The sequence below is a fragment of the Rattus norvegicus genome, chromosome 5 (assembly GCF_021556685.1).
Source record: "Rattus norvegicus strain SHRSP/BbbUtx chromosome 5, alternate assembly SHRSP_T2T, whole genome shotgun sequence".
Classification (NCBI taxonomy): domain Eukaryota; kingdom Metazoa; phylum Chordata; class Mammalia; order Rodentia; family Muridae; genus Rattus; species Rattus norvegicus.
Window position 1 is genome coordinate 406,767 of NC_141538.1, and position 17,680 is coordinate 424,446.

General features: G+C 43.5%; 1 protein-coding gene and 1 pseudogene across 2 annotated transcripts in view; one reads left to right on the forward strand and one right to left on the reverse strand.

Moving 5' to 3' along the window:
• The window catches only part of LOC148005538 (uncharacterized), a 49,242-nt gene extending 44,519 nt beyond the window's left edge, over positions 1-4,723 (reverse strand). For both annotated transcript variants that reach the window (XR_015620579.1, XM_087551561.1), the window contains exons 1-2: positions 4,451-4,723; positions 3,435-3,742 (exon numbers count right to left, since the gene is read on the reverse strand). Coding sequence is in view for 1 of the 2 variants with exons in the window: in XM_087551561.1 (XP_087407687.1) it covers positions 3,435-3,742; positions 4,451-4,476 (334 nt within the window). In the remaining variant the exon portion in view is untranslated. The remainder of the gene's footprint in view (positions 1-3,434; positions 3,743-4,450) is intronic.
• LOC148005534 (polyubiquitin-C-like) overlaps positions 1-17,680 on the forward strand; it is a 1,830,776-nt pseudogene that overhangs the window by 259,452 nt on the left and 1,553,644 nt on the right.

Here is a 17,680-nt window from a genome sequence, read left to right on the forward strand (position 1 = left end):
TCCTCTGAATATGGCTCCAAGAACTCTCCCAGCACCAAAGCCACAATGAACACTAAAACACTAACCTTATTTATTAGATGTCTTCAGAAAAAGCACAGCGATTGTTACTGTAACTACTTATATGATTCGTGTACAGAAAATGGGTCTTGCATGAAAAGTGTAAGAAAGGGGAAAAGTATGTCTTCTAAGGTGACTTTGCCTAACTTAAGGCAGATTTGGAAATTATTTTCTCTTCTGTGATATAAACAGTTATAACTGTACTTATCCTGTGGGACTGTGTCGAGAAGACAGTATAAAACACTCCTGCAAGAGGGTAAGGAGAGGGGGGCAGAGGGATGGCTCCCTGGTTGAGATCATTGGCTCTTCTTCCAGAGGACCCATGTTCATTTCCCAGCACTCACATGACAGCTCACAACTGCAGGTACTCGGGTCCAGGGTATTCCATGGGCACTGCATGCAACCATGTGTAGGCATATGACCCATGTGCATAAACACAATTTTAAAAATTTAAAGAGAAGTCTGATGGTGTGAACAAACAGACTATTTAACAGTTGTCTAAGTAGTTTGCCCTTCGACCCTTACTAACTAAGGTCACCAGAAAGACTGTGGCTCAGCTAGTAGAGTGCCTGGTCAGCCTGCACTCTCGTTTCAGTTCCCATCAAATGGGTAGGGTGTGATGCTGCACACCCACTATCTCAGCACAGGTCAGTCAGGTCAAAAGGATCAGAGATTCAAGACCATCCTCCATTATGAGGTTTGAGGCCAACCTGAGATGCATGGGGGGTGGGGGGGATCAAAAGCAAAACAAAAGGAACAACATAAACGTCAGACTCCCCACTTCAAATCGTTCAAGGCTGCCTACTTCCAGGAACCAACTGCAGTCCTCAGAGGGGACAACGTCTCTACCCTTGAGTGCTCCTGCATCAGATCCCAGAACCCTGCTCTTCTGAAAGACACTGTGCCTGCCATGCCCCTAGTACATTAACCTCCAGCGCACAGGCTGATACATGCTCTGCCTTCTATCCTGGAGAAACTGCTTGCTCACTGAAACCTACCCTAATGGAATCCCTGAATCAAGATGGGTTAGACGGAAGCTCTAGCTGGAGAGCCTACCATATTACCACAAGAAAAGGTTATCAATAGTGTTCCTACTAAATGTAAGTGAGGCCATTCAGAGTAAGAGCATTCCGATTAGAGTCTATGTCTATTTCAGTGCCGATATAAGGAAAATGTGTAAAAGTAGTTTCTGAATTAACAAATATCAACTATGTTCAGATAGAGATTATATATGATATATATGACTCTCAGCATATATAACCCTAACCCTAACCCCTTACTCCTAACCCTAAACCCTAGCTCCTAAACCTAACCCTGTGACATAGATGTTTTTTAACATTACAGGAGAAGCTGGGAAGGTAGCACAGCCTATGAAGTGCTTGCTGTGTGTGCATGAAGTCCTGATTTGAATGGCAGCACCCAGATCAAAAGCAAGTCGTGGCAGCACACTTGTAATCTCTTTCCTGGAGAGAAAAACAAACAGATCCCTAGGGCTCACTGGCCAGCAAGCCTAGCCTAACTGGGGAGCCCCAGGTCCCAGAGAGACCCTGAGTAGAAAGACAAGATGTCTCCCAAGCAAAGACATTTAAAGTTGACCTCTGGTTCACACATGCATATGCAAACATGTGCATGCACACCCACACTCTCACTCATAAATTAAAAAGTTTTACAAAGACTGTAAGAAAATATAAATATTAGAATTGGCGACCTAGTTGCTTGTATTAGAAAAGTTTATTTTTTTCCACTATAAGCTTGTTATACATGATATTAGATAAACGTTTTAAAAAGAATGTATGAATGAATGACTGAGCGAATAAAACTTAACAGTGGGGACTGTCTTCTCTAGCCCTCTAGCTGGCTGGCCTGTGCCAAGGAGGCAGTGTTTGAGTTGAAGGTATTCTGTTGAACTGTAATTGAGATGGCAAACCCAAGGCATTACAAGGCTAGTCAGTAAACAAAACTGGATGTTAACCTGTCAAGTAAGAAACTGAAACTTAAAACAATTTCTCCATCTCTGCTGGTGCAGGTTTTAGGAAAACATGTCTCTTCCTTTAAGTTCACAGAACAAACACGGGAACAATGGGCAAGCTCTTAGGGAAGACATCACTTCTGTAGCTCAGAGGCACTAGGGGAGAAGCAAACACAGATTTGCTCCAGGTCTATGGCATTTTACACCCAGGTGGAATTTCACAAGAGGACTCTGTCTCTACCTACAGGAGGAATGAGGCCATTTACCCTCACCCACCCATACCCGCTTCACATGTTGCCAAGACCAAAGCCAGAGCAGAGTTGGTGTTTTCTCCAGGGAGACTGCAAAGCAGGCTCCTGCAGACAGAAGTATGTAAACTGTTACAAAGGCAATGTGGAGAAAGCTACAAGGAACTTACTAAGAAGTTCGTGGCATGCTTGCTCACTCTCCTGTGATGTCAGCTAAGGCTCTGCAGTGTTTTGACACTTTAAACAGTGTTGGCTTTGAAGAGGTGGCTCAGCACCTAGTAGTCCTTTCAGCATGCTAGCTCAAATCTCTGTATCCATTGTCAGTCAAGCAGTTCACAACTGCCTGTATGTAACAACTCCAGCTTCAGGGGGCCCAAGCCATCTTCTGGCCCTACCAACACAAGCAGACACAGAGAAAGACAAACACACACACACACACACACACACACACACACACACACACACACGAATAAAATAAAAACCTTATAACGCGTTTTATACTATTGATTATAGTAAAAATGTCACGGGAGCAACATTAATGACCACAAGGAAGGGTGAGATTTTATACGGTTGTAATGAATGTTACAGAAATACACTGACCAGAGCATACTAAACAGCAGAACTAGCAAGTGAAACAATAATATGGGCACTGTGGACCCACTGTTGTCAACGGCAACAATATTAAAGAAATAACTAGAAATGTACACATGAACCTACGGGTTATTTTTGGTTTCTCCAGACAGGGTTTCTCTGTATTTTGTCCTGGAACTCACTTTGTAGACCAGGCTCACCTAGAACTCACAGAGATCTCTTTGCCTCTCTGACTCTGCTGGGATTGAAGGTGAGTGACACCACACCCAGCTCATACAAAAAAAAAAAAAAGTTGTTCCTTTTTAAATTTCCCAAATTTTTAATTTTTTGATGAATATAACATTAGAAATATTTCTGTACTTATAGGTGATTCCAGAAAAAAGAAAAAAAACCTGTAAAGTGCCTTAAGTTCCCTCAGAGTCTTTGGTATCTGCACCTTAATCCCTCATTTTACTAAGCGATTTTCATAGTGTTGAGGAGCAGAATCAAGGGAATGCCTCTTAGCCAATGTCTTAGTTTCCTGTTCAAGCCCAACCCTTCTGTTTTTCAGCAGGGTACCCCTCGCTTACCTCTCCAGACCATGCAGCCCCAAGCTTGTCCTCCTCGTAGGCGCCCACTTGCTCCCAGGTGGCCAGGAAGAAGTGGGTAGTGGGGAAGCTGGACCCGGGTCAGCGGGAAGCCTGTGCACAGGTAGCAAGCAGCCAGACTCAGCACAGCCCAGGAGGTGTCCTCCATACAGGATCCAGCCACTGCTGTGACTAGAGTGGATGTCAGCCAGGAATGGGGCGATGGCTGGGAAGTCAGTAGGTAAATCATCAATGACATATTAAGTCTCCCTGGGTAAGTCCTGGGTGGAGATGATGCCATTGGTGCCCACCTACAATAAGACCACAGGGCGGTGAGACAGTTCAGCAGGTAAGGGCACTCTGCTGTCAAACCTGATGACTTGAGTTTTAGGACCCAACAGGACAGACGGTGGGATAAAAAAAAAAAAAACTGGTTGTTCTCTGATCTGCATGAGGTGGCACGTGAATCCCGCCCCACATAATCATTTTTAAAGGGCAAAACGGTGGTCGCTCAAAGTGGTGGTGGGCAACCACCAGTCGAATGCACCTAAGGTCTGAGTTCTACTCGGGTCAAGAAGACTCCCTCCTCTTTGCAGGTTGAGACACATTCAGGGTAACAAACTCAACTTTGGCGACAGTGCTCAAGTGCACTGCGACCCACAGGTGCGGCCACTCATGAACCCACTCATCTTTCTCCACCACTGCACACCTTGGGCACCGTGTCCTTAATTAGATTGCTATGCCTGCGTGCACAGCCTCCCACCGCCCCTAAACACGAACCGCACTAGCAGCCTCAACTTCATCTTCCTGCCTGGGAAGTTGAAGTAGAGGGGGACGGTTCCAGCTCTCCCTTGAAATGATCCTTATTCCTCCACAGTAGGGATCAAGAAGCTGCAGCGCCACCGCTAAGCCCAGTCCCCAGCGGCGATGACAGTTACACGTTGAGGTTAGTTGCTCCACATCCTGGGAAGAAACTACAACCCCACACCAAGCCACGCACCTCTGGGAGCTGAACTTACATAGAGGTTGCTGAACTGGACACCATAGAAGCGTAGAGGTACTGATAACTTCACAGCCGGGGAGCTTTCAACGTCGCCCTCCCGTGGCAGCCGATCTCCCCACAACTCCCCGTAAGGAAAGAGCTCCACAGGACACAGAGCCCCGGCTCGTGACAGCAGCACGAGCACCAGGAGCAGCGATAGGCGGTGATGGCGCCTGGCTGTGGGGTCCCAAGACATGCTCATTCCTCCCTGGCTCTGCCCTCCACACCTCGAGTCTCTGCAGGCCACTGTGCCCGCCAGATGCCCACTCGGACCTTTGGTCCGTAATGCGGACCCAAAAACCGCGCTGATTGGCTACAGCTCTCAGCCACTGACCAATCAGCGACTCTGAGAATGTATGCCAGCGGCTACTACAACTGGTTCTCATTAGGTTTCCTAAGACTGCTGTAGTTTGGTGGAGCAGCCAGTCTGGGAAGGTGAGACTGTTGGCCGGATCTGGTCTGGGCTGTCCCAAGTACTCCTGGGCTACCCACGACTCTCCAGTATGGGTAATGACGCTGCAGGAGGTGATCTCCTGGGCTGGAGGGACACTCAGTGCGCGGGCAGCTGTAGGCTCTAAGCGACTGTGCGCTCTAGGTTGGCAGAGCCAGGGAGGGTAATGAGATTACACACTGGAGTTTTCTCCCTGCCCTGGCGTCCCAGGTACCCCTCTCGCAAGAGGCCAGGCCATCTGATAAGGATTCAAAGAAGCTTTGTCTCTATCCCGGGACTGCTCCGCCCCACCCGCATTTCCTGCTGAGAAGCATGCCTTTGTGAAAGGCTGACTCCCAAGTTCTATCCCCAATCCCTGGCTAACCTTTGGGAGGACACTGCCACCCGCTGAAATGTCCTCCCCAGCTGTTTACCTTCCCTGGGGCAAACCACCCCAGCGCAGACTGTGAATCCCACTTTGTGTGACACCATTCAATTGAAGTCTGGAGTGAAGCTGCCTGGCGCCAGGGCGGGACAACTGAGTGTTTTCTCCCAAAGTGAAGGAACTGCCCTAGCAGGAGGCCACAGAGTCCATAACCCCAGCTGCCCTGTAGGGCTGGAAACCTCACAACCTGTGAGGTGCACCTGTGTTGGGGAACCCCCTCCACCATAAACATCCCCTCTGCTTAAGCCTTGGGAGCCGGATGAGATTTTATTACCATTTTAATATCAGGAGCGTGAAATTTCCCACGTATAGCCAATTTTCTCTCAGCTAGGCCCACCCGCCACGGGATCCTTAGAAGCAAAGGTAGTTTTAAAAAAAGCCTTAGACATACTTTAAAGGACTCCCAAAAGCAGCTTTCTCGTTGTGTTTTTCCCAGCCATGTAATTCTTAATTATTTACGTATTATTTCACATATTTCTTTAAAATTGTCTCCAAGGGGCCAAATACTAAAATCCTTGAAGATACCAGACTGACAGACTCCTAATCAACACAACAGAAATGGCCCAGAGCAGTTTGTCCCTGCAAGCTGGAGAGAGCTATGTTTTCTCCCTCAGAAAACAAACTGAAGCTTGCACTTTTTTTGCCTCATTTGCCCCCCTGTGACCAAGTATTTACATTTTGCTGAGGACAAAATGGTGTCTCAGAGGCAGGAGGCCATTTGACTTGTCCAAATTATTTACTCTTATTTACTCTTAGTTATTTATTTAACCTTATTTACTCTTCCACCCACCTTACATTCTGCCTCTGGCTCAACATTTCTCCTCTGGCTCAGCATCCCTCCATTCAGCATAACAATAGCTCTAACATTGACTGGAGGTCTAGCCTACAAATTAGAGGCAAACCAAAATCAAAGATGGAATCCCCACAGCTTGATTTCCTAGTGTTCTCTTTCTTGTATAAATGCCCATCCTCCCATGCACTCCTACTCTCCAACAACCCACCCCTGCCAACCTGAGAAGGGTAGGCTAGCTTGTGAATTCTGACCAACAGAATGGGGCCATAGTGATCAGAATTCACTTCAATGGCCTTTCTGTCTTGCCAGTCAACACCATATCTCCACTGGTTCTGAGGAAGCTATATACTGCCTTAGGAGGGCAACACATAGTAAAGAACTCCAGAGAGCCTCTGGTCACCAGCCAGCAAGAACCAAACTCTGCCAAGAGACCTATAAATGAGCTTCTGGAGTCTTGAGATAGCACCACAACCATGGTTGACTTTGGTTGCAGCCATGTGATAGACCCTTGAAGCAAGGGCCTCATTTAAGCCATAACACATTCTTAATTCATAATGACCCTGAGAAGTACTAAATATGTGTTGTCTTAAGGCATTTCATTTGAGAGGAGTTGCTGGACATAAATAGATAACCAAATCAGGAGAACACTGTGCTAAGGAAAATAAACTTGAAGAGTGTTTGGTTTTGTTTTTGTTTTTTTTTTTTTTTGCTTTGTTTGTTTGTTTGTTTTTTAAGTGATTACTGTCACGTGACTGGTGTATGTCAAAGTTTATCTTTAAACCCAGTTTTGTCTTGTCTCTAGACTTCTACCTTCAACTGCAAATTGTACTGACTCAATGGCATTTTTACTTTCCAACGTAACTTAGGTTATATTCACCTCTGGCTATGCTACCAGCTGTCAAATGCCACCTCCTACATTTCATGATGTAGAACACTAGTCCCGTTCCCTGTGGTGGGCAAATTTTTCCACCAGTCTACAAATGACCCTTTGTATCCCTCAAGGCATGAAGCAATAGTCTTCAGAATGCTTTCCTGGACAACAACTTGATTTAGAAGCCTCTTGCTCAGCACATACCCCACGTTTACTTAGCAAGGTGGAATGTCTTCCCATATCTCTCTTGTGATCCAATTAGACACCTTCAGTATGTTTTGGGAGAAGAAAAGTTGTCTTATTCTGAGCCTGTCAAATGCCTAGAAATTCGAGGAGTATTTGTTGAGTGAGTAAAGCCAAGCAAGCCGTCCTGGGACTAGGACCCAGTTTTGCTGGCCCAGAACAGCGGTCTTTCTCACTGTCCACCCCACCTTTTCTACTAATGGGACCTAATTTGTAATCCTCTTTACCAGGCTGCTTAGCAACCCACCCACTACTGTACTCCAGTTTTCATCAGTCTCTCATTCATTTGGCAATATTCCTGCAAGCTTACCCAGGTGGGTAAGCTATGAGGGCTTTCATGACCTGGTCCTCAACCTTACCGGCCCATGATCACAATCAGGTTTGGAAACTGAAGCATAAGTACAAGGCTCTAACATACCATGTAGTCACCAGCAAAACAGGCAAACTGACTTTGAAAGTAAAGATAGTACTGGATTTGATTCCTACATAATCTGAGGATCAAGAAGTGAATCCGGCAGAGTTGGCTGAAGTGAATTGTCTTGTGTCCCTGAATTACAGCTGTGCTTAAACAGACATTCTTTGGAGTTTCTACATTTATTTTTAAATGACTCCATGGCACCAAAAGAGAGGCTTCTCCTTTAATATGTCACTTTGTGTCTTTGGGAAAAGGCAATTTCTGTCATAGCTGTTCCACTAATCAGAGGGAAGAACTGCTTCTCTGGTACCTATATCTCCGTTTGCAAGGATAGAATTTCTGTGAGCTGCCCAGCTGGCTGAAGAGGCAGAGGCCCCTTTCAAGCTCAGATTATAAGGGACTACAGAAGTGTTTAGTCCTCTTGGATTGGGTCCTTACGGTGACTGACACCATTTGAGAACTGAGATTATTTTATCTCCCTCAAGATAGGGACTGAACCAGACACCCTGCTTCCCAATAGATCTCACGTGACTCTCCACACATTCCTGTTATGAATACTGTGACCTCAAGAATGATGATACTTCCTGTTATTTTGCTTAGGAAAATGAAAGCACATCTGTTCTCTGTGTGCAGATAGATGCAAGTTCTCAAGAGCACGTTCCATGCATAGGTGAGGGAGCATGCTCAATGGTTAGTGAGATGAGCATGCTCAATGGTGAGTCAGAGGAGCATGCTCCATGGTGAGTCAGACGAGCATGCTCCATGGTGAGTCAGATGAGCATGCTCCATGGTGAGTCAGACGAGCATGCTCCAAGGATAGGCCAGAAGTATATGCTCCATGGACTGTCAGACAAGCATGTGCCATGCAAAGTCAGAGGAGCACACTCTCTGTGTAGACCAGCTCTTGTAGTACTCAGGGACTCTTTGCATAACTTTGCTATCCAACTATATTCCAAGGTTGGTGTGATGGCCTGTGAAAAAATAGAATAGGGCAAATTAGCACGTCTTCTCAGACTGAGGCTCACGGGGAATTATGTTGTGCCTAAGAAATACCACGCGCAAGATAGTATTTGATGTAAGATGTACGGTGTATAACGACTGTGAGTCTTGCAGTCTTGTCGTCTGTGTTACTGAGCATGTAGGTTTCCTACAATTTTAAATACAGAGATGGTATGGGGGGCATTCATATTCTTTCCCAACAGCCTTCCTCTTCTTTTCTTTGGACTCAAAAACTTCATACTGTTCAGATTCTAAGTGCAGCAAAGCTAGGAATGGTGGCCCCCATTCTGACAGACAACTAAAATTGGTCCTGCAGTCATGATTACAGTTGCTACCTCTTCCATTGCAGAACACATCCCCTGGATGTCTGAAACTGTGTGTTAGGGCTTTTTCTATGCACCCCTAGGACAGCATTGAGTTGTTAATTGGGTGCAGCTGAAGGGGCTGGAGACAGCTCAGCAGTTAAAAGAATTTGCTGCTCTCATGGAGCCCCTGAGTTTGGTACTGAGCACCTACTTCATGCAACTCAGGACTGTCTCATACTCTAGGGAATGTGGAAACCAGAGACATGCAGAAACACATACCTACACGTAGTTAAAAATCATAATAAAAGTAAGCCATAGAGGCATTTAAAAACAGAATGGAACAAGATGCTTTAATAAGACTTACTGAAAAAGACCTATGCATTATTTATTTCTGGAAGTTTGGGGGCTGCAGGTAGTTGGCCATGAATAACTAAGGCAATAAAATACAAACCCATGGATAAAGGGTGATGCCTGAATGCCTTTTCTCATTCCTACAAGTGTCTCCTGTGTCTTCTACCATTCCCTTTCTATTGGCCTTTCTCCTAATCCCTAACTATACCCCAGTCAAGCCATTAATGTTTTTCTCTACTTCCTACTGCATTGATTTCCTTCCTCTGCATTTTTAGAGTCTCTGCTGAGAAGGAATTTAAAAAAGCCAGCTGCCTTCCTTTACAATACAGGGAAACGGACTGTTCCATTTCCACCAATAGATGGCTCAGATTGAGACCAGCTATGAAATCATATGACAAAATTCTCTATGCAATTTCTAGCCTTTTACCTTTAGACCTCTTTGGTATTTCTCGCCCTTCTGGAGTCTCTTTCTAGAAATTCTCTGCCCGGCTCTCCTCTCTGAGCATCTCCTTATATTCTTCCTTAAGGTCTTTGTTTTATGCCTCTGCTCTAAAAGCATGTCATTTCTGAGACCTGATTCTCTTTCTGCTCCATGCCATCCTGGAGTGTCTGGACTCTTCTAATGGCCCCTCATCACAGCTAGAGTCTCAGACCCAGCCCTGAGCCTTTGGCTTTTAAACTTATATCCAGCCTTTTTCTGAGTTTCCCCTGAGACTCCACATCAAGAACTAGAAGAATTTCTAAATTCCACGTTTCTTCTAAAGGCATGTATTGTTACCATTAGCCTGCTGCAGGTCCTCATTGTATCTCACCTGCTCCCTATGGTAGAAGAAATGGTAGCTTAACTTATTCGTTGTTTATTCCCAGTTTCCCATACCAAGACCTTTTATACAAGGAGAATTACTGCTTGCTTAGCTTTTCTTACAACCAAAGGTGGCCATTGGAGATGGTATGTACCTGACTTGCAGAAATCTACTGAGGCTGTTGGTCTCTGGAAGGGCCTTTATGATGGATGATAAAGTAACTGTTGGCTTATATCCCACTCTTGTATTATTAAACACAATTGCAAGGTCCTGTGCTCAACCAATCATCTTCTTATGGCAGAATGGCCTCTAGGAGAGCAAAGCATGACAAAGCCAAACTGCAGAGAGCAGAGTACCTGAATCAGTCACTGCCCTCCTGTCACCACCCCTTCACTGTGAGAGAAAACACACCGCTGCTGGCATAAGATTTTCTTATGTGTAGGCATTCCTATGCCTTATTAATACACTCTACACTTAACTCTGCACTGTCCATAAAATTTAAACAAATCTATGGTATATCTCTGTCTGACATGCTTGGGTGGAGCTTCCCCACCTTCCTGGAAAGCTAATGCTGTTCTGTATCTCCTCTGATATATCCTGTTCTTTCCAGCCTTACATCATCAGAATACTGAACTGTTTCTCTCCAGTACCCCATCTGCAAAAACAGCTGGATCCTGGTATACCTCAGCGGATGCTGCTCCTTGCCATTCCCACCTGCAGATGTTCCAAAGAACCTGCTCTTTCTGCATGCCTAATACTTGGGCATATGTTTCTCAGCCTTTCATCTAAACTCTCCAGTATTCTAGTTAGGTCTGTCGTTTCCAAGGCTCCAGGGTTTGAACTGTAGTTTCATGTCATGGTATATCTTTGACCTACTCTGTCTGTCTCTGTCTCTGTCCTCTCTTATCTACCTTATGTAGTCACTTAAGAATGCTTGTTTCTCTGATCACAGGACAAGAGATAGCTTTACAAATGTATTCCTGGCTGGCTTTGCATAGTCATTGGAATGTGGTCAGAGATGCATAGTATCTCTTTATCTTATTTTTCACAGCACAGACGTGCTACACAGGGATGTTCAGTAAACCCTTGCTGACATGAATAGGAAAAAATACTACTAGAATGGCTTTCCTAACTCCCACACTTTCTCCTGTATAATCCACTCCCTGATCCTTTGCATTCTTGCTGCATTCTTGATTGTTACTAGGAATACATGAGACTTGAGTTAAAAAACAAAGAAAAACAAGAAGCAAACCCACACACAAATTATACTTAAGTATATTCTATCAGTCTCTATGTCCTCCACACAGAAGTCTTCCCCTCCCCAGACTCTCTTTCTCTTAGGTTCTACTTTTCATTTCCTTTAAGACTTTCCCAGTTGCCCTAACACAGTGTTCTGTAAATAAATGTTGGTGTACTTCTGATGATGCAGAAAGAGCTCATGGCTGCCCAAATAAAACATCAGTGTGAGCTGTCTCCACTGGGTAGTGAAAGCAGCCATGTTTCCAGTTGTCTTTGGCTTTCTTTGTGCTGTTTGCCTAGATATGCTGTGCTTTTCCCCAAATCAAATCACCTGTTATTGTTACATGTGACCTGCTGGCCACCAGCACGTCCTCTAGAACTTGATATTTGAGCCAGAACGATGTTCCTGAAGTCAATGATAACAATAGCAAGCCTTAACTGAGCCATCTATAACGTACAGGGCTTGGCCTGGGCACTCTTTCCACTGTTTTGTTTATCCGGTAATCGTGCCTCATTTTCAGATACAGAAATGGAGTGTAGAGGGATTACCTGCCTTAACCAAGAACCCACTCAGCAAGAGTGAAAACCAAACTTCAAGCCCACGCTATCTGACCTCTGACCTCCCTCAAAACATGGGCAACAGCTGAATCTCTAATTCTGCCAGCCAGTTCTTGTGTTCCAGATTTTCATGAAGCTAGAATTATATGTGCTCAACTGGACATACCTCATAAAATTAGAGGACTTTAAATATCTGAATTCTTTAGACTGAAAAAATATGACACAATGCCCTTTAAAAGCTTACAGTCTAGATTTGTTGATGATGTTCTCATAATTTATTGAAAATTTATTACATAATAGACATTGCAATGGATTTGCAATCTTCATCACATCGTATGAGATAAAAAAATTGAGATTTTGAAATTTTAAGTGGCTTACTCATGCTCCAACAGATAACAGTAGCTAAATGAAAATCTGAATGGCCTGAAAAGCAACCTCACCCATAAATATAGCTATGCTTCATTAATCCAGCAGCAGGAACAGGGATTGTAAGCCATACAGAATTACTGCAAAGTTCTCAGAATTCTTCGGAGAATGAGCATCACACATTATACCACAACATAAAATACTAAATGAAGAGTGGGTTCCACTGAGATGGTATCGTTTACTGGTAGTAGAATGTCATGTCACACACTGCATGTCTCTTCCTACTGAAATACTATTGTCAAGATTATCCTGGGCAGTAGTGAGTTCTCACTTTCTCAGTGATGGAAAAAGGGGCTATATTCTAAGGCTGCTTTTCCTCTTTGTTTTGGTCATTGTGTTGGCTATTTTTAACTGTCATTTTTACACAATCTAGAATCACCTGGGAAGAGAGTCTTACTTAGGAATTGTTTCGATCATGTTGGACTATAGGCACGTTTTGGTGGTTGTGGTGGTGGTGGTGGTAGATATCTTGAATTTTTTTTTTTTAATCTCAGCACCCAACGACTATCTTACTCTTGGTACCAATTTTTGTTCTAGTCTTATTTGTCTGTCATTACATATCCCGGCAAGAATCAACTTAGGGAACAAGGGATTATGGTGGCTTGAATGAGAATGGCTGCCAAAGGTTCATATGTTTGAATAGGTAGTAAGAAGTCCTAGTTCACTATGGGCAGCACCATTCCCTAGGTTGGGCCCTGAACTATATATAGAGGTGAAAAAAAGCTTCTAAGTAACTATCCGTGCAGATATGCTCTCTTTACTCTTGACTGTGAATATTTGTCAGCCATCTGCCTCAAATTCCTGCAATTCCTATGATTTTCCTGAAATAATGGACTGTTACTTGAAATTGTAAGTCAAATAAACTCTGTGTTTGTCACTATTCTATTGCTATGAGGAGATACCATGACTAAAGCAACTCTTGTAAAAGAAAACATTTAATTGGGGGCTTGCTTACAGTTTTAGAAAATCAGTACACGTTATCATGGCCAGAAGCAAATAAGAAGGTGCTGGGGCAGTAACTGAGAGCTGTACATCCTAATATATCCAAGAATGATACACTGGACTTTGCAACCTCTAAACCCACTCCTGCAATAACATGCCTCCACCAATAAGGCCATACCTATTCCCAAAGGCCACACATCCTAATCCTTCTCAAATAATTCAACTCCCTGATGACTGAGTATTCAAACATATAAGCCTATTGGGGTTCATATACAAAAGAATGTAAATGACTAAACTAAATACTACACCAAGGACTGTGGAGAACCAACCCACTCATTGGACATTCTGTGCATGTGATGGCTTGTACTGGGTAGGGTTTCTCCTAAAAGAAACACACAATGTAAAGCTGTAAAATTATAGGATACCACAAACTGTGCTTTCTTCTTTGTGAAACATTAACAGACTTTAAAAATTCGGTTCTTACAAAAATCACGAGCAACAGAATACTGAGGCAGCCACATGCCCCTCCCTCTATAAGAGGCCTGAAATGGCACTGTTGTTTTTTCCTGATCTATGAGAAGAAACAATCAGACAATTTCAGTTGGGTTCTATTGAAAAGCCCTCATTGGGATCTAGAGGTGAGGTGGTCCATTCAGATATTTCGATGTTCAGAAGCCTACCTCCAAGAAGAAAACCAGACCAACCAACTTAGCCTCAACACAACCCTTTTCTTCTGGTCAAATTTAAATAGTGGGAGGGAAAAATAAAACAATAAAAGCCTAAAGCATAATAAGGTTATGAGGAGGTAAAGAGCTACTCTACTGATAAAAAACTCCACAAAGGTCCGCTGAGGTTATCCAAAGCTAGAACTGAAGCATATAGATTCACTGAATCCCAGATAGTTATATAACACAAGTGTCATGTATTTTACACGCTGCAGGGCCCCGAAGAATTGCACCCCAAGCACCATCAACTGTGTCCTGTGTATTGAGGACTTACACATTCTGTTTAAGTAGTTTCTGACTACATGTGTTCTCTACTGTGTCATGATATTTTGGTACTATCCCTCTAGGACCTTGCCCATCCTACAGGCTTGCCTTCTCTTGGGCATGCTTGAGGTTTTAGGCACAGTCAAAACAATAGGCCATTTCTTTCCATTCCCCCTCTGTATTGTCAAGTCAGCAGAAGATAAAGCAACTTGGATTTCACTAAAGGTACCTTGGCTGAATTATAATTAATTTTGTTAGGCTTTCCGTTTTTAATTTTCATCGCATTTTTGTGTGTATGTATGTATATACATGTATGGGTGTGGAGGTCAGAGGCCAACTTGTGGGTGGTAGCTCCTTCTACCATATGTGATCCAGGTATTGAATTCAAATCATCAAGCTTTGTGGCAAAAGCCTTTTGCTGAGCCTTCATGCTGGTCCTCAATTTTTATACTAGTTCTTCATGAGGAAAATGGACTTGACAAACAGATCTTATATTCAAGACTATTATTACTGTTGGCGAACTTTCCCATATTGATGTAAAAGGGTAAAAAAACCCTCCTAAACATTGATTGAACAAGGTAGCATTCAACTAAATGGGTGGCTCCTCAGCTAGGCTTTGAGAAATTAGAAATCTACAGAAATAGCCAAGCCCAGGAGTTTAATGTAGGCCTTGTTCTGTCTGAGAACAGAATTTCGACTAGATGTTGACCCTTCACATCATTGTGTTGAACATTGAGCATCCTATTTCCCCAGTCCATCCCTCTCCTGTATTCTGCTGAAATCTGTGGCACTGCTCTGTGTAAGGTGATGCCATTTATGGAGCAAGGCTAGTCCGGGATAAGGCATACCCTATCATTGGATGAGAAGGAAGGGCAGGTGGGGAAATCTCTAGGAAGGATGGAGGAGAAAGAGAGGTGAGGAAAATCAAGATGGAGACAACAGAGCAGGATGATCCAGGTCCAGGTGGATAGTTTTCCAAAGCATTGTTTAAATTTGGCTTATGAGAAAGGAACAGATTTGTAGAGATAACAGTACTTGTTTGGTTCACATGGTATAAAAGAAACCAGTATGTTTACTTCCCTTTGACTCACTCTTTTTGTGGGCTACATCTTAAAAGGACAAAGTTTTGCATTTTGCCATATATTCATAAGTGTATGTTCATCCAAATTACTGGCAGTATTTCATTATTTTTGCCTAAGAAGATGTTGTCTGATTCCTGGCAGCTGTAGTGATTGGTGTTTGCAGGATGCTGTGATTTGGACTGAAGGCCTCATGATCGCACAGCAAGTTCTTTCAACCTGGGAAGTATCTGTCTAATCACCAGAGCTATAGTTTATAAGGAGGCGAATATAGATTTAAACATGGACACTAAGTGAGGAGAAACACACATGAAAGCATGACAGGCATGAGAGAAGGGGAGGCAGATGTGGGGAGTTGAGCTGTGAAAAGCAAAGACAGAGTGAGCTGTGGCCAAGAGCAGATAATTAGAAAAACTTTTAATTAATTAATTAATTAACTCATTAACGTATTCTGTGTCCATATGTCTATACATGTTACTGTGTGTGTATGGAGACCAGAGGACAAATGAGTGGGGATGTCATCCTCCTACCCCATGGATTGTAGTTATAGAACTTGGATCCTCATGGGTGATGACAAGTTCCTTTACCCCCTTTTAAAAGTGACAATTTTTATTTTTATTTGTGTGTGTGTGTGTGTGTGTGTGTGTGTGGCAGGATTTGTATGTGTGAATGTTGTAGAAATTGTTTAATCCTCACACAGGGTTTCTCCCCTTCCTCTGACTACTTAGTTCCTAGATAAAAGACACCCACAAGCTTTATATTTACATTAATCAGCAAAGGAGCTGGGCAGATATGGATCCTCTTGATGGTATGTCTGTTTCACAGCCAATAATCCCACTATAAAATTAAATTTCCTATGTCTGGGCTTCTCTTAACTCCAATTAGCCAACCTACCTGACCCATGGAGGCTTCCTCCTCCCTTCACATTCTTTTCCCCTCATGGTTCTTCTCTGATGCCAGAAGTCCTGGAATGCTAAACCCTGACTCTGTGTCTTCTGCCCAGTTGTTGACTGTTGGCATCTTTATTCACTTATCAGAAATAATTTGGGGAAAAGATCACATCTCATCACTTGGGTTACTTGTGGACTCTTGTCTCTGGTACAATCAGGCCTTGGGGGTCTGCAGTTAGCATTACAATGCAGAGCAACAGACCAAACCACAAAACAAGGAGGTCAGGAGCATCTGGTGGGGGTCAGGTTTCAGTGTAGGTCCCAGGTTACATCAGGCTTGGCGACACAAGAACCTTTACCCATTGAGCTATCTTATTGGCTCATGAAAAACCTTTTACAGGCTCCTTTGGCCTGGTGGCTCTGCATATGTGAGCTTGCATGTCTGGAGGCCAGCGGACAACTTTGGGTGTTACTCTTCAGGTGCCATAAATAGGACAGGTCGACTTGGCCATCTGGCTAGGGAGGATATGGAGTCTCTGTCTCCCCAGCACAAGTGTGTGCCACCAAACCAGGTTTCTTTTTTGTTGTTGTTATTTTAATTTGTTTCTTGTGTTTGGAGTGAAGTTTATTTTCTGAGTTTCTGGTCCCATGGCTTTCTATGTGTGCAGGAGAGGACAAAAAATGTCTGTGATAGATGCGTGTATTGTATATGATTGTTCTTGAGTCTAGCATAAAACTGAACAGAATGTTCCTTTCTGGCTTAGTCTTGTTTGATCACACTCAAGTTTAAGAGGAACTTCTTTTTTTTTTTTTTAGTTTTTTATTAGGTATATTTTTTATTTACATTTCCATGTTATTCCCCTTCCCGGTTTCCTGTCCATTCACTCTCCCACCCTTCCAAGAGGGTCTTCTTGCAGGTTTAATTATAGGACAAGGGTTATATAATTCTCTTAACTCCATGATTCTTACATCTAAGACTACTAATTATGTACTTTGTTTCATTTTTTCCCGTTTGGCACAATCTCAATTTTGTAGCTGAAATGTGGAATAAATTACTAATACTAAAATTACTAAGTGTTCTTAAGTTCACTAGGGCACAGGCCAAGAGATTGGAAAAACTGGATCTGATGCAAGTACTGAGACTTTTCTATTGCCTGTGCTGGCCCAAAGGTAGGCAGCTAATCCACAGAGGGCAGCATTTCTCTGGCTATTAAGGACCACGGGTCACTCTGTCTGCCTAGCCATTCTCTACGGATTTCATTTGACACTATTTTAGTCTACTGTAGAGAAATGACAGGAAGCAACTGCTCCTAGCTTGCCAGCTGCAGGGCACACTAGCATGGTTTGGTCACTCCAAGCATACTGAGATACCGAGGCACAGTTCCTTAAGCAGAGGATTCTGGTAACTCTTACTGCCAAGTAAGCTGCA